The sequence below is a fragment of the Phocoena phocoena genome, chromosome 4, assembly GCF_963924675.1.
Source record: "Phocoena phocoena chromosome 4, mPhoPho1.1, whole genome shotgun sequence".
NCBI lineage: Eukaryota > Metazoa > Chordata > Mammalia > Artiodactyla > Phocoenidae > Phocoena > Phocoena phocoena.
In genome coordinates, this window is record NC_089222.1 from 91,359,063 (window position 1) to 91,381,124 (window position 22,062).

The 22,062-nt window shown below is 38.6% G+C and overlaps 1 protein-coding gene across 2 annotated transcripts in view; it reads left to right on the forward strand.

Annotated features, from left to right (window-relative positions):
• The window catches only part of CD47 (CD47 molecule), a 56,224-nt gene extending 41,062 nt beyond the window's left edge, over positions 1 to 15,162 (forward strand). The window contains exons 5-11 of one of the 2 annotated variants that reach the window (XM_065876093.1): positions 1,000 to 1,092; positions 2,132 to 2,224; positions 3,572 to 3,664; positions 9,217 to 9,248; positions 10,619 to 10,643; positions 11,268 to 11,300; positions 13,206 to 13,449. In XM_065876093.1, coding sequence (XP_065732165.1) covers positions 1,000 to 1,092; positions 2,132 to 2,224; positions 3,572 to 3,664; positions 9,217 to 9,248; positions 10,619 to 10,643; positions 11,268 to 11,300; positions 13,206 to 13,210 — 374 coding nt within the window. In that variant the 3' untranslated portion in view covers positions 13,211 to 13,449. Of the gene's footprint in view, positions 1 to 999; positions 1,093 to 2,131; positions 2,225 to 3,571; positions 3,665 to 9,216; positions 9,249 to 10,618; positions 10,644 to 11,267; positions 11,301 to 13,205 lie in introns of both variants that reach the window. The other variant, XM_065876094.1, reaches the window with a different exon arrangement.
• The last annotated feature ends 6,900 nt before the right edge of the window (positions 15,163 to 22,062 follow it).

Here is a 22,062-nt window from a genome sequence, read left to right on the forward strand (position 1 = left end):
CCTCGGACACTCTAGGGGAGAATCCATTCCTTGCCTCTTCTACCTTCTGGTGTATCTGGCAATCTGTGCAGCTCCTTGGCTTGTGGCAGCATAACTCTGATTTCCTCCGTGGTCACATTGTCTCCTCCTCCGCTCCATGTCTCCACTTAATTTCCCTCTGTCTCTCTGTTACAAAAATACCTGTCATTGGATTCAGGACCCACCTGGATAATCCGGGGTAAGCTCCTTCTTTCAGATCCTTAGCTTAATCATATCTTTTACTATATAAGTTAATATTCACAGATTCGGGGGATTTGGAGGTGGACATACCTTTAGGGCCACCACTCAACGCACTCCAGAGGCACACTTCATTGGCCAATACCTGGAAGTGGGAACAAATGTGGGAAGCAAATCTATCTGAAATTGCAGTTGCCTGTGAAGGATGGCAGTGTGAGTGGGAAATAAGGGTCTGCAGCACGTGGAAAGAACAGCAGAGACAGGCTGGGACTCACAAGTGTAAACTGTGGAAAGCCTTTGTTGTTTTTTGAGCAGAATACAGTATAGGTGTAATGTTTAGGAACATAAATTTGGCACCTCTGTTTGCAACTGGAGTTAGTAAAGACATGGGGAGGAAGGATATGAATCAGAAGACAACTTGAAAGAACAACTGCTTTGACTTTGGGACAGGTTGAATATAGCAAATGAAGGGAATGGTAAGAGATTCCAGAGTTTCTCACTGGAATTATGTAAGGTAGGTAAGAAGGGGGTAGAGCCAATTCAAGGTTTGACGTGTTGAGACTTATATGTTGACATTTAAATGTCTTAAGTTTGGTCTTGAATAATCAAAAAAAAGTCATTTATTTTATGTGAAGTTTTTGGGGAAATATATATTTTTAAACCTTTTGTAGTTTATAAGAGTAGTATTGAAATTAATACATTTAATAAATTAAATACTTTAACATCCCATAAGAATAGGAAGTATGTAGGAAAATATTAATTAGTATTTTTAATTTTTAACAGGTGAATATTCAACAAAGAATGCTTGTGGACTTGGTTTAATTGTAATTCCTACAGCAATATTAATATTACTTCAGTACTGTGTGTTTATGATAGGTGAGTATTTGTTATAGCATGATTTTGCCCACCTTTTTCATTTATAAAGCAGCAGTTTTGGTTAAAATATTCTTGTATGATTTTTTTAACAACTCAATAGAAGTTGGTTTATTAAAAGATTTCCCAGGCTATTCTTAGTGATATTTTCCCCATATGGATTAATTTTAAGGTTAACTTTGGTTTTCAAGGCATTCAGTTATCTTGTAAAAAATGATTTTCATATACACTTGATATCAGTGGTTTTTAAAATTATGCTACATAATTTCTTAATGATTATCTTCATATTTTTATTTCAGTTTTTTGAAACTGTAAGTAGATATTAAACATGCCCTTTCTCTTCTTTTGCTAAGCCTCTCTGTTTAAAATTCTACAAAACAGGATTATAAATAACAAATAATAGATTTATTTATTTTTTTTGTTACTGGCAAATCTTTACATTGTAGTTTTAAAAAATGATGTAGATATCCAACTATAATTGATGTCATTTTCACTGCATTTTGGGAGTAAATCATTAATTTTTTTTTTTATATCATTAGAGTCTGTTTTTTTCTGTTTACATGTTTAACCCTCAGCCTTAGCACCTATCTCTGGCTTGCTGTACACTGGAGGGGTATTGATTTGTTATAAAATCACAGATCTAGGCACACGGGTAGAGGTTCGGATGCTTACAGTGGCATGTTTGTGTAACGGTTCTCTCCACCAGAGCAATTCTGTGTGCGTGTGGCAAAGCCAGGCATAATAGCCATTCACGTGGTAAAATGCACAAGGGTGGTAAAAGCAGCACTGTTTTAAGATTCGGGGTCAAAACTGCCAGTCCGCCTCAGCTCACTGTGAAAATTAAAGATTGGAATGTGTGTATCTGGATGGAGCTGACCGCTTATATGGAAAGGCAAGGTTTAGATCACTGGAAAAGAATCTGCCATCTGACAAGGAACTCCAGAGGCAGTCTTTGGTCATAGAATATTATTCTTGATTGCACAGAATACAAGTAGCAGTGATTGCTTTTTAAACACTCTCAACCCACTTTTCCTCTCTTCAGCTGTGGGGATGTCCTTCTTCACCATTGCCATATTGATCCTTCAGGTACTGGGCCACGTGCTCTCTGTGGTTGGATTCAGCCTCTGTGTCTCAGGTAAAAGTCTCATCCTTCTCCAGTCTCACTTTGTCTTGCCAGGGATTTCTCTTAGAGTTCTTCTTTCTGTTTCTTTTTCTTTCTTCTTCTTTTTTTTAATATATAGACTTTATTTTTTAGAGCAGTTTTAGGCTCACAGCAAAATTGAGTAGAAAGTACAGAGAGTTCCCATATACCCCGCATAACAGCCTCCTCTGCTATCCCCCAGCCGAGTGGTAAATGTGTTACAGTTGTTGAACCAGCATTGACATATTACCACCCAGAATCCATAGTTTACATTAGGGTTCATTCTTAGTGTTGTACATGCTACGATTTTGATAAATGTATAATGGCGTGGATCATAGTCATAGATATAATATCATATAATAAAGTTTCACTGCCCTAAAAATCCTCTGTGCTCTGCCTATTCATCCTCCCTCCCCCTAAACCCCTAGCAACCACTGTTCTTTTTACTGTCTTCGTAGTTTTACGTTTTCCAGAATGTCTTATAGTTGGAATCATACAGTATTTTGCCTTTTCAGATTGGCTTCTTTTACTTAGTAACCGTGTCTTTTTGTGGCTTGATAGCTCTTTTCTTTTTAGCACTGAATAACATTCCATTGTATGTATGTACCACAGTTTGTTTATCCGTTCACCTATTGAGGGACAGCTTGGTTGCTTCTGGTTTGGGGCAATTAAGAATAAGTTGCTCTAGACATCCATGTGCATTTTTTTGTGTGGACATAAGTTTCAACTCCATTTGGGTCAATACCAAGGAGTGCATTTGCTGGGTTGTACGTTAAGAATATATTTAGTTTTTTAACAAATTGCCAAAGTGTCTTCCAAGGTGGCTGTACCATTTTGCATTACCACCAGCAGTGGATGAAAATTCCTGTCGCTCCACATCCTTGCCAGCCGTTTGGTGCTGTGAGCTTTCTTTTAGAACTCTCATTTTCACCCCACTGAGAATAGTGCTTTCCACATTGCCATAAGAATATTGGCTGTATATGGCTTGTGGGCTGATTGTTCCAGCAGTCAAACTGCTATGCCTGTGTTTGTGGGAGAGCTTTTAAAATAACCAGGCTCCATCCAGTTGGTTGGAGCCTTAGCTTTACACACTATTTTCCATTAGTCTTGGTGTGATAAGGTACATATTATACAGACAAAGGCTTTTTTCTTTTAGTAATTGGGAGTCATTTCACTGACTGACTTAATAGTGATGAACATATGTAGATAAGTTTTGTTTCTTGATAATTAGAAAAAGAATCTCCTTAAAACTGAATATTATTACTGTTATTGCTAGTTCTTTTTTAAAAGTTCAATTATTTCATGTGAATTTCTAATATAGAATTTCATTTGTTTTTTCAGAGTGTACCCCAGTACATGGTCCTCTTCTGATTTCAGGTTTGGGTATTATAGCTCTAGCAGAATTACTTGGATTAGTTTATATGAAATGTGTTGGTAAGTCAACCTTATTGTTGTTAGCCTATGCCAGGAAAATGCTTTTGGTTAATTCTTACTGTTTAGGACCAAAGAAATGCATTGGTAACCCCAAAAATGAGAAAATACAGTGAATACTGCTGTATTTTTAAAATAAACTTGGAATTATTTGGGGGGCAATAAAAGAGGGTAGAAATCATATGAACTAATGAAAAGTTTAGATTATTAACTAGTTAAAAAGAAAACAGCTGTATGTTTTAGAATGTATAAACTTTTTTATACTAAATAAAAGGAGAGATTGTTGAGGATTCTTTTTTTTTTAATTAATTTATTTGTTAGTTTTGTTTTCGTTTTTTTTTTTTGTCTGTGTTGGGTCTTCGTTGCTGTGTGCGGGCTTTCTCTAGTTGCAGTGAGCAGGGACTATGATTTTTTTTTTTTTTTTTGTGGTACGCGGGCCTCTCACTGTTGTGGCCTCTCCCGTTGCGGAGCACAGGCTCTGGACGCGCAGGCTCAGCAGCCATGGCTCACGGGCCCAGCCGCTCCGCAGCATGTGGGATCTTCCCAGACCGGGGCACGAACCCGTGTCCCCTGCATCGGCAGGCGGACTCTCAACCACTGAGTCACCAGGGAAGCCCCAGAGCCTACTCTCCATTGCGGTGCTCGGGCTTCTCATTGTCATGGCTTCTCTTGTTGCCGAACACTGGCTTTAGGTGCGCGGGCTTCAGTAGTTGTGGCACGCAGGCTCAGTAGTTGTGGCTTGCGGGGTCTAGAGTGCAGGCTCTGTAGTTGTAGCACATGGGCTTAGTTGCTACATGTGGGCTCTTCCAAGGCCAGGGCTTGAGCCCGTGTCCCCTGCATTGGCAGGCAGATTCTTAACCACTGCGCCACCAGGGAAGCCCCGAGGGTTCATTTTAATTAATAAAAAAGGATTTTTAATTCACCCGTTATTTCTATGTAGAGTCCTTTCACAGAGACCTATTTGTCAGTTGCTCTTCTTGCAGACTATTTACAGACCTTGACTCCCCTAGTAGACAGAATTGAAATTCAAAATCTGTCACTTTTGTTAATTAAAGAGCAGTGTCCTCTGACATTTGACTTTAAAATATTTTTAGTTAAAACCAGTATAATCAGAACATTGAGTTTTAAATTTTAGGCTTTTACTACTCTTAAAATCAGTTGTAAGTGTGGACTTAGCTTATTGTTTCTAAGCTTTGTATTTAGTCTTCCAATTTTCAAATAACAGATCTCTGTGTAAATTCTTATTTTTAATATGTTTGTGGAGATAGATGCCTTTAATATTAAGTACCTAAAACTAGTGTGATGTCTTACTTAAGCTAAAGATATTTCCTACAATCTGGTTATATTAATCTCCCTTAAATAAAAGATTTCTGGTTTTTATTTATGAAGTAAAGCAAACTCTTAAACATTTGTCAAAATAATCAAAAGTTACAAATTAATGGAGTAAAAAAGTCAGTCTTTCTGCTTTGCTTTAGGTAAACCTTATATGTCTCTAAAAATTAACATAAACTGAATTGTTACAGTCAAAGTATTCCCCACATGACTTGTATCGTACTTTCAAAGAAATTTTACCTTTATTTATGAACCTCAGCTTTTGCTGACTAATCATTGAGTTCAATTATTTTGTATATTTTTGCCCCCCTTTAATTAATGCTTATTAGATAAACAAGTAAAATACTTAACTAAAATTTACTTACCTTTAGTTTATGTGTTCATAAATCAGAGTTGTCTCCTCAATGAAATTTTCTTAGTTCAAGCCATAAAGCACTATTAAGACTTCTAAAGCAGAATGGCATTCATTTGTAGGCATTGTGAGTATCACATTATGAATGCTGATACAGATTCTATTTTTGTTGAGTCTTCTAATCACCATTTGTCTGGTTCTTGAAGATGACACTGCTGCTGATGTTGCTCCCTATGAATGCTTGAGAACAGTATGTGACCTGCAGTATCCATATAGTGTGATGTAGTATTAGGTGTCTTTGACTGATGGTCAGCTCTTTGTTCTTTTTCTTCCCTCATTATCTGGATCACGCTCCCTTTTATTCCCATGCTCCCACATGCCTTCCATGTCTCACAAAGACCAGCAGGTCTGGAGATGCTGACTCAGTGGAAATAGGCATTGTCTAGCTGTTACCCCCTTGACCTTGCTCTCCCCCCTTCTCCACTGCTACATCCCTAAGAAGCCTGTGAAACCAGTATAATATAATTACAACCGTATTATTCTCACATCAAATTCAAAGTGAAACTGAAATCCTGGAAAGTTCCCCAGATTATTTTTTCTTTATGATAGTTTGACATATAAATATACCATATGTAAGTTAAGAATTTAGTCCAGTTTTATTTTCATTTTGAGACTATTCTAAATTAACTTTTCAAATCAACTTGTCTGATACCAGAGTTCAGAGGAATACCTTCGGTCAGTTAAAGGGCAAGAAGAGAAAAGGTACAGGAAAGTAGCTCTTTAGATACCTTGGTAGACTAGAAAAGTTGATGTGTTTTTCATATATAATCTGAATGTGTAAATCTGAGTATATATAACATTAAGGTTGCAAATTTGAGCATTTGTATCAGGAAGTAAAAATTGTAAATGCTTCCAATGTAACTTTTACTTGTTGCAGAGGCTCTATTTTGGAAAAGTCTATAAAGAATGTGTCTTGATTTAAATGTAATAAAATCCTCAGATAGTTTTTTTAAAAAAAAATCCAAGCTATCTTGGAGTAAGTTTATGTCCCTATGAGAGATTTAACTTTTATCATTTTCATTATTTCCCAGTTTAAATTTGTAGCCTTAATTATTACTTTAAACAGTGGGATTTAAATTTAATTTTCTCTGTTGTTCTTTTTAAACTGTGTTAGGGTTTTTTGTTTGTTTGTTTACTGAAACATTTAAATTTCATAAAATGAAATCAAGGGCTGAGAACAATAAGAATGTGAGAAAATATAGAAGATTACAAAGAACTAACTAAACTCATTGAAGTTGGGTGTGTTACCTATGTAGGATGCTTATGTCCATTCTTCATAAGGGTCAATACTTCTTAATTTTCCTAAGCCATTGCTATCTAGTTAAGTATAAGGGAATATAGTCATGTTTTGATATGAATCAACATACTAGCAGTCAGAAACCATATTTACCACATCTCAGATATTTTAGAATGACATGAAATAGATATATAAAACTCAGTGATATTTTCTTCCCCATTGTTGAGGAGAGGTGAATCTGGAATCAATAGAAAAAGTTGTCCCTGAAAATTCAAAACCTGGAAATATATTTATAGCATGGGTCAAGTGTTTCTGGGAGAGAAGAACAAATCCAGACGAAGCATTGCAAGTGAGCTCATATGGAATGCTTAAGGCTTGTGATTTAAAAAGATATATATACATGGCTGTCAATGCCTTAGGCCCATGGTAGCAGCAGATAAATCACAATCATTCTTTAGTCACATAGGTCATATGCCTATCGGAGAGGATTAACTCAAGCAAAATTCACTTCTACACTGTTTGGTTTTATAATATTTGAGGGATCACAGCTGACTGGTGCCCTTTGAATCCCTGTTCTTTATAGATATCTTTGTTTCAGAATGGGCTAGCCAAATGTGACGTTCCTTGGACCTGGGAATCAGAACTCAGAAACTCTTCTTTACACATTATTAGGGTTATTAAAGGAGTTGCTTGGCGGTTCTTAATACTAACTCTGATAAATAATTTATGAGCTCGAAAATATAGCTCTAAAATCTTACCTCTGACCCTTCACGTTGCCAATCAGAAATTTACATAGCTGTTCAGAGCTCTTTTCCTTGATAGAACATAGACACAGGACATGGTTTAGTTAAAGTAAGTTGTATATACATGTAACTATCATAATTGTCCCTAATAAAGTTGTGTAATTCTGCTTGGTTTATTTGGGAGGTTGCTAAATGTGATTTACCCATATTCCCAACACATTTCACTCCATAGTACTTTGAAAAGAGGTTTCCTTCTTGTTTGGTTGCAAGGACCAAACCACTCCCCAGGTGCCTCCAGTAAAGGAGATTTACTTTCAAGCCACACATGACACTAACAGAGATGGGAATCTCATGAGAGCAGATCTATAACTGGGCCTCACAGAGTAAGTACAGTAAGTAGTTTAGGAATTGGAAGAATCCAGTACATCTCTAAAGACTGAGTCATCATTTGCCCTCTCAGTAACAAGAGTTAGCGGATGCCCCCCTGCCAGTGTAGTTACTTAGTTCCTCTCTCTTTGGTTCTTTACCTGCTAGCCAACTAGCTCATCCTCTCCTTAATGTTTTTATTTTTTTCATCCTATTCATATCTTCTCACTGGTATATTTTCTTACCTTTGTCTCTAAGCTTTGAGCTTCTCTTTGCTTACTTTCTGACTCCTTTTCACCTTTCTTTCCCTTCACCACCTTTCTAGTCTTCTTTCTGTGTCTCCTCTCCAGGTTCCAATGGGAGAGAGAAACTTTTCAGGCCAGTCAGTTGCCATTTCCCCCATTGGAGTGACCCTTACCTGCTTCTGACTCCTCTATAGATTGGCTTGGGTCAGGTGTCACCCTCATTTCCCATCAGTTTTAGAAGCTTGGTAGAGAGGACATGGAGGAGTGGTAGGACATAATTAGCACAGAAAACCAGAGCAGTTCTGGGGGCCTGCCTCAGTCTGCTCATAAGTAAATCCAGTGCCATCATCCAATCCATAGACCAGTGGAACTGACTATCCAGTAGCATCACCTTCCTACAGAGTCACTCGCAGGATGTTGCCCCTTGATGCTTATATCTGTAGGACTCTGACTCTGTATTTAGGACTGGTTTTAGCTGCTCCGGGACCTTCTCACTTGGTTTTTGTAAGGAAGTTCTCTTTTCTTCCCTATGCAACTAGGGCGGTTCTTTTCCCTTTTGTCACTTTCTTCATGCCCTGTATTCCTTCATCTTCATTAACCAATCCATTGAGCAGCAGTGAAGGGTAACTTGAAAAGCTAAGAAGGGATACAGAGAAGGGCTTGATTGTAGCTAAAACTAGCTGCCTAGAATAATTCCCTACACTCAGAGGGATCTGATATTTTCTTTAGTTTGTTAGCTAGGTGGAGCTTTGAAAACTGGAAAGATGGAAGAAGAAAAAAAGAAGACTGGGCTACAGGGAATGAGAGCAGTGAGCTAAGGGTGGGCGATAGAGTGGTCATTGCCCTATTCTTTCCACATTCCAGCTGGGTCAAGTAGGCAGGGGTGTAGAGCCTACAGAGGGGCTGAGTCGATGCCAAAGTTTTTCCACCACAAAGTGTAACAAGTGGCTGATTTGGGGGGAGATATGGCATGCAAAATGAGAGAGCGTGTGTGTTTATTATTTGATTGGGGTGGATTATTTGCATCATTTTATTCTGTCGATGTATATAATTAACAGTGTTCTGTATTTTTTCATAGTCTGTCAAAGCCAGAAATCTTTCAGTGGAGTTTCTGACACCTTTAGTTTTAGCTGTAAACATTTTATCTTAAAATTAAACATAATGTTGCCTTAATTTCTTTCATTTATTAAATTCATTTTCTTATTTTTTAATTTCATCAGCTTCCAATCACAAGACTATACAACCTCCTAGGGTAAGTTAAAATTTCTTAAATGAATTGGGTATGATCACTTGATGGTTTAGTCTGAGGAATGGTGATTGAGATATTGAACCCCATTGCTCTCTGTTTGGTGTGACATAAAATTAAGAGAACACTGAAGTCATTTCATGACCTTTGCATGGATAGATCCAACCTATTTTAAAACTTCTGTTTGGTCATTTACTGGCAATGGGATACAATAAATGATTCCTTAAGATTGTGCTGTCTTATCACACCCAGAACTGAAAAGTTTATGTGTAAGAATAATGGTCGTTATCTGCGGAAGGAAGCCGATTCCAATATATTGCCTCACCTGTTGGATCCATTTGATGTGCATATACAGAATATTTCAGGCTTAAAAATGAGGAAGAGAAGTTTATATTAAGTTGATTTCATTAAAAATGATCATCTATAAAGTAAATGGAAATATGGCCGAAAAATAGCTGTTTTGAATTGATTCATTTCCCTCCTTCCCCCATTTTATAAGCATTTTTCTTCCTGCAAACTGTACTATAGTTTTTACTCTATCTTGGCTACCTTAATAAGCTACCTGAGAAAATTCCAAGAAAAGGAGCAAATTTAGGAGATGCACTGAGAGGGATTAATGAGGGGGGGGTGAAAAAAACCTTTGTAGATAGAGACTCATCCTGGTGACAAGCACAAGAGCTACTTTATGGAAATAAGATCTTGAAAGGACTGTATTGTACTCCTCTTCCTATAAAGGATTAATAATAGCTCTGTCTGGAATGCCAAAAGCAAGACTCCTGTCTGTGGCAGGAAGTGGAGATTACATATACCCCTAAAGCTGATAAGCCTCAACAGACGTGCTTGAGAGGCGAGGGAAGTGGGGTTGCACCTTACCCCAGGTGTTCACTCTAAAAACATTGGTGCCGTAGCTACACTGGTCACCAACAGCCAGAAGTTTTAAAAGTGCCTCTGTTAGACATAATCCAGCCATTAGACCATTAAATCATAACACTTTTTCTTTCCCTGTTACTGAGTTCAATTTGCGTGACTTGAAAATGATTGTTTTGTTCTCATCTCTGGCTTAATTGTATTATTTATTATGTTGCTATCTGTGTTTGTGCTTCTCAGTTAGGATTTCTTGAACTGAGAGAGGCAGGGTGGGGTGGGAAATTCTGCATAAAAAAAGAATATTAAGAGAATAATTCAGTTATTATAAAACTAATGGCTAGACTTGGCAAGCTTTGCTTTTCTAACTAACTTTTATTGCTTTACTTTGGTTTTTGACTATATATATTCACTGTTTATCTATAGTTTAAATGTTAGCATATATAAATTTTAGTAGAAAAGGACATGAAATAAATTCTATTTTATGTAAATATATTTTAAATATTTTCCAGAAAGCTGTAGAGGAACCCCTTAATGGTATGTGGTTATTACAAGTTTATAAATTCTTCTTGATCCATTACGAGTTCGTAATAATTTGAATTGGCCGCCAAAGTAGTTAGAATGCTGTCTATGCCCTGGGAAGAATCTAGCTATTTTATTGCCTTAACCTCTCTTTTCTTGATTATTCATCAAGAATTAAGAGTATTGCTTTCGTAACATTTTCACCTCTGAGAAAAATGCACTGTTCTGTGTCTCTCCAGTAGTTGCTTGTGCTAGCCAGGTGATATCTGGGTGAGGGGACTGTTGCCTTTTTAATTGGCCAAGATGAAATGTAACACCCCCGGTAGAGAAGAATCTCAGTTAATTTCAATTTCTAATTATAAATTTCAGGAAGACACAGGTTGTCATCTTGGAGTGAGACCAAAACATCTCACTTTCTTTCTCCCTAAATCTAGATCTGTATTCCCAACTTTGTGTCCCTTTGTGGAGCCTGTGGGTATGATCCACAGAAAGCCTTTTGTAATCAAATAATAACCTTAAAATTAATTTGGCTTTATAGCTGTGGAATAGTTGGCATGATATTACTGCATATTTGTTTGTCTAGAAATGATTTCTAATTGAGGAATCTTACTAACTGCTTGGCTTGTTACTAATTCTTAGCATTTAAAGAATCAAAAGGAATGATGAATGATGGTAAGTATAAAATGCACCTACAATTATAGGTGGGTTAAAAGATGGACATTGAAAAGAAATAAAATTGATTCTTGAAAGTGTGGCTTTTTTTAAATAAAAGGGACACTGTCAAATCATAAAGGCCTACATTTCTTGGTTTCTAAAGCTTCAATCTACTCTGTTAAAAGTTGCAAAACTAGTAATATAAAAGCTGTAGGGTGTCACTAATCAGACTCACCAGTCTCATTGCTCACAACAAAGAGGAATTACTTCTTTTTTCAAAAAGGTATTTTTCAAATGCAATGTCTGGTGACTGTAACTTTAAAATGCTTTTTATACGACACTTAGATAATTTGGCACAAATCTTTATCATCTTGACAGGGTTTCTTTTGTGCTTGTGTGATTTTGTTGCATTTAACCCATGGAGGCTTAATATCTCTGCTTTTCCAAGCAGGAACTGGGTTCTAACCTTTTGGGAAAGGGTTTAAAAAGAGAGAGAGAAATGTTTAGTCACTTCAGCTCTTGGGAGCGGGGACTCTGGGCTAATAACTTCTAATTTTTATTGACTTTCAAAGACCTATATTTATTAGTTCTTAAAGATAAGTATTGTCTGAGATATTGAGTGCTGTAAGCATTCATTTTGATTTTACCTTAACATGTTCTGATACTTTAGTTCTGTTAACATTTTAAAAACTATGTTTTCATTTTATCAAAACTTTCTTCATACCTTTGCTATTTACAGTCATTCCTTGATCGTGTGAATAGTCTGCTTCGTATTTCACTGTTTAAAGTCTGTGACCTGCCTGCTCACCTCTACAGCAAAATGCAGCATTTATCTCAAGAGGCTATATTCCCCTGAGTGTAATTAATTTTTGCGTAAGATTAAAAACACGCTGACTGTGTCTAGTGGACTAAGTTTAAAACAATGCTTAGACTGTGTTCAGTAAGCAGTCACAGAATGATCCCACTTTTGTAACTTTGTGTCACAGCCTTTATTACAAAAAATGCATGCTCTGCTAACCACTGCCCTCCTAAAAAAAACATGATTAGCAGGAATACATTAAATGGCATTTAAAAAAGAACTGGTATCTGAAAGTGTGGCATGGTTTGTCCGTGTTTGCATCCTGGTGTTTTATTTTTTAATTTCGCTGTTTTTTTTTCCTTTTCTACTGTGGTGTTATTCCTCTGTAGTTGTATGAAAAAACTAAACACTTCTTCATTTTCAGAAAACCAGTAGGAGAACCTTGAGTGCCTCTTCCTTTGTTAATTTCCTTTAAGATGTGACTTTTTTTGCACCATTGTATCAGAAGTTAGACAGCAGTTTTTGTGTGTTCATAGAGCATGAAATCTATAATGACCTTTGAAATTCCCTTAATTTTGCTAATTTTTAGCTGTTCAGAATTTGTGGGTTTTTTCCAAATGTCTGTGGTGGGCTCTTCCTACTGACAGTGCACAACGCCCATAGTGTAACTGCCTTGTTGGTGAATGAGGTTCCAGGTACCCTCTTGGGACCACAGTCCCATTTCCTCTTTCACTTATACCTAATCACATTTTTAATTCTCTTACCTTAAATGAATGGTGTCAATCTAAAGTGAAAGTGATAGAATATTGTTCTAGGATAAATATCTTTTGCTTTGGAAGAATCAATGTCTGTTGGCTTCTCCGCCAACCCAGCAAACGGAGATTATGAGATTTTGTTGGTTTTTATTTCCATTTGGCATTGGCCTTTTACTTACTGCAACTAAAAAGGCTAATGATTTGCCTGGTTTATGTCTGTGACCTTTGCAAAGCTAAGATTAAATAATTTTTCTTTATTTTTATATACCACATATCTGAAACGATTTTCAAATTTTAAAATACAGCAACTTGTTAAGGCACAGAAAATAGACATCATAGCAATCATATGTTCATTTTTCAATTTTCCAGAGTAACTGAAGTAAAGTGATGGACTCTGATTTGGAGAGTAGTACGACATGAAAGAAGTACACTTGTGTTTAAGCACCGTGGCCTTGATTCATTGTTTTGGAGAAGAAAACAAGAAAAGCAACTGGTTTCCATCTATGGGAAAAAGTAAATAATTGACCTTTCAATGATTGTTACAGTTAAGTTTTTATTCAAAGCATTTTTAATTTAGTTAATAAAAGACTTATGATCTGTGTTGTGTGCCCAATTGATATCCAGTTTTCTGTTGTTATTTTTATTCAATTAGGGGCAAAGTAGAGTGGGCAACTTCCAAGAATGATGCCTTTCAGATCCTGGGGCCTCTTGACTGTAGGTCACCAGTTTAAATTGGTTCAAGGTGAAAATTTCCTGACACTAACCTGGTTACCCAGAGCTATCTATGAAAACTGTGGCTTCCGTCAAGCCTTAGAAAACTCAGGTTCACAGCCACTGTGGCAATTATGGTGTTAGCTGAATAATGTGTCTGCCACTTCCAGGTCAAGGGGATAACATTAAGCACAGACAGGAATTCAGTTGGGAACATCTGTGGGATTTGATACTGATGGGGATCATGGTCTTCATTCTTGGGGGTTGCCACTCACACATTGTTCCTTCAACATACAGTGTACCAGACCCTTTCCAGATTGAGGGTAATTTTACTGATGGATGTTTTCTTCTTTTCTTCACACAACCCTTTACATCCTGTCTTGTCCTTCTGTTATTTGCTTCTGCTGCTGTATGAGATGTAGCACTTTTTCTCCTCTTTGAACATGGTCCAGTGACACGGTAGCATCACTGCAGAAAGGAGCCAGACTTATTCTCAGAGAACTATGTTCACACTTTTCAGCAGAAATAGCGATGGTTGTAACATACGTATTCCCTTCCTCGGATTTGAAGGCACAATCTACAGTGTTTCTTCGCTTCTTTTCTGATCTGGGGCATGAAAAACCAAGATTGAGATTTGAACTATGAGTCTTCTGCATGGCAACATAATGTGTGTCACCGTCAGGCCAATAGGCCAACCCTGAACGGGTGATTTTATTACTGTTGTATCTGTGTTGCATGATAAACACCCCTCATCTTCCTCCTGTAGTCCTGCCTCATATTCACCTTACTCTAAGATTGAAAAGTAAAACAGAACCCACGTGTCCTACCCCCATTAGAAGAAAATTAACATTCTGACAGCTGTGATCGCCTGGAGTACTTTTAGATTATTAGATTTTCTTCCCTTGTGGGTGTGTGTGTGTGTATGCGCTCATGTATAAGATAGGCACATGTATCTTCTGTATGGACAACAGCGGGGTACCTACAGGAGAGCAAATGTTAATTTCATGCTTTTAGTGAAAACATTTAAAAACAAAGATCTTTATTGGGTGGACTTATATTTGATGTGAATATTTGATCACTTAAAACTTTTCAAGCTTCTAGGTAATTTGCCAGGCTTTTTGACTGCTCACCAATGCCCTCTAAAAATACGAGTTATTCTTCCTGTTTGTGTAATAAGACATTCATATTTGTAGTTGCATTATCAATAGTTATTCCTTAGTCCACTGAATGTTCCCACGTGCCTCTTTTATGCCAAATTACTTGTCATATTTTACGTTGGGACCAAAATTTATAACCTGCTGATGCCTCAGAAAAGTGAACACACTATGAAGACAGCTCTTCTTAAAGAAAAAAAAAAAGTTCTTCCCTAATTGTGTTCCTGTCCAAAATATTCTCATATGTAGAGGGAGCTGTATTCCTTTATACAAATTTGGTGGCTCCCTCTGCTCTTTTTCCTTCTGAAAATATTTATATTTCACTAATATTGTTTGTTCCTTTAGAACTCCATTTTGATGAAAGGAGGGCAAAAGCAGTTGGACTTGAAAAAGATCCAAATTCCTATTCTCTATTAAGAAAAAGTCAGGTCTGAAATCTTTATAGTAAACTTTTTTATGAACCAGAGTTGTACCTTTAATATGTAGTCAGCTCTCATTTATTTGGGCTTCAGTCTTGGAACTTATCCATCCTTTGTGTTCTCTTTAACACTGCCTGTCCTTTGAGGCATTCACTGCCCTAGACAACACACAGAGGTAGCAGGAGAAACGCCAGATGAAGTCCACCCTTGCTGTTCCTCGTCAGCTTCTCTGGAAAAGGGACCCACAGCAGCAGGAACCCTCTTACTTGGCCATCGTTGGGCCAGTTCATTCTCTTTAAATTAGACTTATAATGGCAGGAAGTTTTCTGTCACACCAAATTAAAGTTGCTAACAATGTTTTGAACATCATATATCTGTTCCCCCCATAATCTGCTTTTCCACTTAGTGATCCCAATTTTTCCATCGACTCTTCCATCCAGTTTTTATTTACTGTATGTTCTCAGAGTGACACCATTTGTCATTTTGGCAACAAACCTTTCCAGCCTTTTCGGCCAAATCAAATTTCTTTCTCCCTCAAAACATCCTCCCGCCCGTCCTCCCTGACTGGCTCTCCTTTGCAATCTGTGCCTATCTGTCCAGCTGCCTCTTTCATCTCTTACTTACCTTTCCTAGTACTTCACGTGTCTCTGCCTAACTTTGTTGGGTTTTTGTCTTGCCTCTTGTTCAATTAAAAAATTCCTCCGTACGTAGGAAGAGGCTTTTTTTTTTTCCTTCCTTTCTCTTCCTGCAGTGTTTTACATACATTAGACGCTCATTCCGTAAGTTTGATGACCGAGAGCAGGCTGTATTTAGACTTCCCCGTGTTTGTAAGAGGGTGAGCTAGAGAGTTTTCTTTTTAGACAAATTTCACATGCTCTGAAAACCTTCAAAGGTGATGATTTTTTTCACCTGGAAACCCCAGGTCCAATCTGTTAAAATTTCTGAGAATGTCAGAATGAAAATAATGGGGCTATCCCATAGTTGGGAGTATTGCTCTTTTCAAGATGCTATAGTCAGTTTAGTAAGTGACCAACCAAACTGTGGTTTGAGTTATAATAAAGCTTAAAAAGTGGTGAGTTTATTCCTCCTTCTCATTAATACGAATTAAGCTCTATATCACCTAGATTTCTCTTGTCCTAACATGGGTATTCAAAAACGACATCTGTGGTATATGCGTGGAATGGCATACCCCTTTACTTACCCGTTGGTGGAAACTAGAGAAGTGATTGTTGGGCAACGCTTTATCTTTTTATTGTGTGTCATTTGATGGAGCGTTTGTTTAAAAACATTAGTTTTACATGTGTCATATTTTCAAAATCACTGACTGCCATCACCCACTGGGGTCCTTTGTTAAGTCATTTTCTGTGGCTAATAAGGATAATCCAGGTAACTTTTAAGAGATGCGCAGTGAACAGGAAGTTTTCCTGTCTTTGGCTTTTGATAGCTCTTAACATTTAAGACCAGCTTTTCCATAAATTTAGCCTTTTGAAAAAAAAGAGAGCATTCGTAATAAACTTCTCTGTAAGGCAACATCAGTGGAATCTTAAAAGTGTTGTTGTCAGGGTTGGTGAGAGAGGGAAGCATTTTTGTTTTTATTAAACGGAGCATTATTTACAAAAAGCCATTGCTGAGAATTAGATCCCACACCATAGAAATATCCATTAACCATTCTAAAGAAAACTCCAGCGTTGCTATGTGCAAGATCCTCTCTTGGGGGCTTTCTTCCATAGCAATTAAAGGTGTGCTATTTGTCAGCCATTTTTTGCAGTGATTTAAAGACCAAAGTTGTTTTACAGCTGTGTTACCGTTAAAGGTTTTTTTTATATGTATTAAATCAATTTATCACTGTTTGAAGCTTTGAATATCTGCAATCTTTGCCGAGATACTTTTTTATTTAAAAAACATAACTTTGTAAATATTACCCTGTAATATTATATATACTTAATAAAACATTTTAAGCTATTTTCGTTGGGCTTATTTCTATCGCTGCTTCAGCAGACCACAGGCGCATTACTGAGTAAGTTAGTCTATCAACGTATTTTCGAGTCCATATCCTAGGTAACAATGCAAAGGATGACTTAAAATATTAATTTATAAATTCTTTTTGAAAGTATAACAATATCCAATAAGTAAACTTTTGATCAGGGCAAAGTTTTAATTAAAACTTCTAAGCAAGTCCAATGCATTAATTTTCCCCCTGGTAGAGTGCAAACATCACTTTTCTAGTCCCGGCTGTAGTACTGACTAGCAGAGGACCTCAGCAAGGCACTTACCTGCCTCTCAGTGTGCCTCCTTATCTGTAGAATGAGATAAACCTCTTCAAGACTGAAATGTAAATTGAAATGGTTCTCCACTTTAATTGGTTACCAGTTGGGACTATTTTGATTGCAAATGAAAGCAAACCTAAATCGAAGAAAAGTGGGATTTATTGGCTAATATAACTGAAAATTTAGACGTACAGCTGGCTAGTGGGTCTCCAAGCAGCGTCCTCAGGATCAGCGTCTCTCCAGCTTTCAGCTTTAGTCTCTCTCCTCCCTGTTGCCTTCCTTCAGAGATTGCGTGTGATGGCAGAATGACTGACCTCAATCCCAGACCCACCTTCTCCTGAGTTCAGGGAGGGTAGAGGGGAGAAAAAAAGAGTGCCTCCCCCTTTCTGAATAGTCCCATCCACCCCAGATTGCAGCTCGGTTCTCTGCCTGGGCCATGCACCTCTCGCTCAGCCACTGAGGCTGAGCATCGCATCTCTGACACCCCGACTGGGCCAGCCTGAGCCACATGTCTGTCTGGCCTGGAATGGAGTCGTGGGTTCCATCTGGGGCGGGGTTGGGGGACAGAGTGGGAGTTAACTGAAGCAAACTCGGGATTGTAACCGGATCGAGATGGCATTAGATTTCAGGCACCTTCCTTGCAGGTATGTACTCGGATTCTGCATTGTATGTGTGATTGTAAACCATTTGAACGGAAAATAATATTTGGCGGCAAAGTACCGCCTCATTCCTTACCTCATAGGCAATTCAATTTTTATGCATTTATGCGGACTTTTTCTCACTCTCAGCAGGAGTAACTAATGAAGTTCAGAAAGCATTTACTATCCTGCCTTCTGCACGGAAAGCTGTTCTGTGTAGCACAGAACTGCACTCAACCTGATTCGAACTCCCACGGAGGTGTAGGCTTCCAGATGCAACTGGATTTCATTTTTGCGCAGCAACCTTTCCAGCTCAAGGGCTCAAGTTTGACAGCTTTAGAAAATAATGGATTATGGTAACACCATCCACGCAGGACACGATTTCACCAGTAGCTCAGAGATTTCAGCACAATTTACAGTGTTTGGGGTTAGAAGCGAGACTGTGCCGGAACTATACCCCCAGTGTTTAGTTTGAGTATTTAAGCTTCATGCTCAAGTACCCATCCATCAGATCAGAGGGAAATGAAGTGTATTTAACCCTAAGTTATGGATAATCGGATTGATTATTTAATGCCGAAGGTAGCAGTGCAGACTGCATAGAAGTGATCATGGATTTAATCACTAGAACTCCATTTATTCAGCAGTCATTTATTGATTTAGTCATTTGGCTGTAAGACAGCAGCTTTTCAGCTCTGTTAATAGTCACTTGTGGAAGACCAGGTATCTTTTCCCAATTTGGATGATGAGGAATGCTTGGTAAAGAGTCCAATTTGAAGAGAAAATGATTTATAGTTCTGAAAACCGCCATCTGATGTCAATCTGGAGGTCAGATAGCAGGTGAGCTTGGCAGATTTACAAACCTGCAGCTGCTGTTCTCTTACAGATGTTGCAACACCATGGCCTAGTACCAGGTGCTGGGAGCCTCCTCTTAAAATACTCTTATTGGGACTTCCCTGGTGATGCAGTGGATAAGAATCTTCCTGGGCTTCCCTGGTGGTGCAGTGGTTGAGAGTCCGCCTGCCGATGCAGGGGACACGGGTTCGTGCCCCAGTCCGGGAGGATCCCACATGCCGCGGAGCGGCTGGGCCCGTGAGCCATGGCCGCTGAGCCTGCGCGTCCGGAGCCTGTGCTCCGCAACGGGAGAGGCCACAAGAGTGAGAGGCCCGCGTACCGCAAAAAAAAAAAAAAAAAAAAGAATCTTCCCGCCAGTGCAGGGGACAAGGGTTCGATCCCTGGTCCGGGAAGATCCCACATGCCGCGGAGCAACTAAGCCCGTGCGCCACAACTCCTGAGCCTGCACTCTACAGCCCGCGAGCCACAACTACTGAGCCCGTGCGCCACCACTACTGAAGCCCACACCCCCGAGAGCCCGTGCTCCGCAACAAGAGAAGCCACCGGAATGAGAAGCCCAAGCACTGCAACAAAGCGTAGCCCCCCTCACCGCAACTAGAGAAAGCCCGCATGCAGCAACAAAGACCCAACACAGCCAAAAATAAATAAATTTATTTTTAAAAAATACTCATTTACTCATAGACCTGCCTTCCAAAAAAGACAACTATCATATGCTTCCTGATTTTCTTTGCATTGCCTGAAAAATTCCTCAAGGTTAAACTGACAACATAATATCTGGTGGACTTCCATTCTAAACAAATGGATTGTTTGCAAAGTTTAAGCATATTTGTTTAAAACATGGATTTTATCTTCCATGGAAGCGCTCTACTTATTCATTTTTAAAATAAATGGTAATTAATTCTTCAGGTCAGTCCATAAAGACTTTCGGAGTCATTTTTATTAAAAGCATTGTTTGTTGGGGGGTGCGGGGTACTGTGGTTAGGCTGCATTATGGGTGAAGTGAACTTTTGTGTACATACCAATCATTGTGTAGATTCTGTGGGGAAATTTTTCTCTCGTGCTCTCATGTTGAGGGCAAGTGGAAAGTATTGGAACCTTTGCTTTCCCCACTGCTACGCCTCTTTCCCAGCAGTTGTAGGAATAGCTGCTGCACCACCTCAGGCGCGAGCCCCGGGCTGGAGCACCTCCAACTGCACCTCCCAGGTAGCTTATTCTAGGGATGCTGCTTGCCTTCTGGGGAGTTTACACCCCCAGCTCAACCAGATATTTTTTTAATGTAATGTTTGTAAGTCTCTTTGTAAGTCAGAGGATGCATATATTTGGTTACCCCAAGAAACCTTTATTGCAATGTTACCAGTGGTTCAATTCTCAGAGTTGAATTGGTAGGCATATATGTTGGATTTTTAAAACTTTAGCCTGAATTCAATAGAACCTATGTCTCCTCATATCTTTAGCTATATGCCTAGCTATAAACAGGGAGTGATTCTGGTAATAACTATTACTAAGTGGAACAGAAAATATTTCCCTGGGTCCTATGAAGGAATGTATTTGAAAGCATCAACAAGTATAAGTTCTCACTCCCATTCAAAGAAAGTTGTTAGAAAATTATAGAATCTTTCTTTAAGCTTTAAGCTGATGGACGGATTGTGGGGCATTTAGCAATTGCCTTAAAATAATTGTGCTCAAAATTATACAAAACAATTTTTTCAGAAGCTCAAGTTTAGTAAAATTAAATGCTCTTGTATTAATTTTATATCTCTGAAAAAGTATTCGATACAGTCTCCCGGAAAATATTTGGCTAAAATGTTTGGCTGGAATAGTTAACAAATATCATTTTGGGGCCTTCTGGCTAGAATCATTTTCTTTACTGTGTGAATAGACTAGACTTAGTAGAGACCAGTCAGCTCTTTGCCTCCCTCCTCAAAGGAACTGGGATTCTCCAAAGAGTCATAATATAAAGTGATAGGAAGGTCTCGGAACAGATTTTTCCTGAGCGACTGGGTCCCCTGAGAGGCCACTCAATTTTTTTAACAGACGTTAATGAGACCAGCAATCCCCACCTGAGCCAGTTACTTATTTATGTGACTCCTCCAGCTCCTCAAAGGATTTAAAGTGCCCCATTTGGGTCAGGTATGCTTACACAGAGAAAAGCTGCTTTCCATGATCACAGCCACTTGAGCACCTGTCACAAATAGGCGTGGGAGTGGAGGAGAGCAGGGCAACCGGTGGGTATAGACAGCAACACCTTGCCTCTAAACCTCTTGCTCAAAGCGACTTCACGCGGAGGCCAAGAGATAAATTTATTCATATAAAGCCCAGTTTTATATTTTTCCCCTGAGAAGCAAAGCCACCACCATAATTTTCACTATATGTAGAAAACAAATTTATATTAAAAACAAAAATACCCAAGTCAATAACATTCTAAGAGCCTGGATGCTGTCCAAGTGAACCTGGCAACGACACAGGTGCTGATGGAAACAACATTTTACGAGGCTACCTTCTCTGGTCCTCCTGGGGATCTTTAGTCTTCAAATTGGCAACAAAAATAAGGTTTGATCTCTCAAGATGAGGAGAGAGACAGCAGCATGTATTCTTCAAAAGACTCGAATAGATAATAGATTTTTTTTTAAAGCTGTGGCTGAGTGTAACTTATAGTTTCAAAGGGCTTTTTTTTTTTAATGAAATCTTTGCAAGCAATAGTAAAGAAATCTAGAACCCCCTGGGGTGACGGTTAGAGTCCTGTCAGGGATTTAGATCTAATTATTAGCCTGAAAGTAAAGAAGAGAAAGAACCGGCCAAGTGTCAGCCTGGAAAATAATAATAGCTGGTGGTGTTCAGCGGCCTAGTCATTAGTGCCTTAAAGGATAGTTCAGCAAATTTATTCTTACCCTGGAAAGAAGGCCACAGAGGTTTCAGTGTTTTCTGACAATAGTTCCTTTTTCTATGGAGTAGAGATGCTGCCTATGCTTCTAGATTTCATCTCTTCTGAGGACCTGGTAAACCTTGGAGCTGGCTCCCCAAGCAGGAACTTAGAGGAGCGGCAACAGGCACAGAGTCAGAGTGCCCACGCCCTGCGCTTCACCAGCTGTGTGACCCTGTGCAAGTAACTTAACTTCTCTGGGCCTCTGTGTCTTTGTTTTACAAATGAAGCTGACGAAAGATAATGCATGTGAAGTATTTAGCAC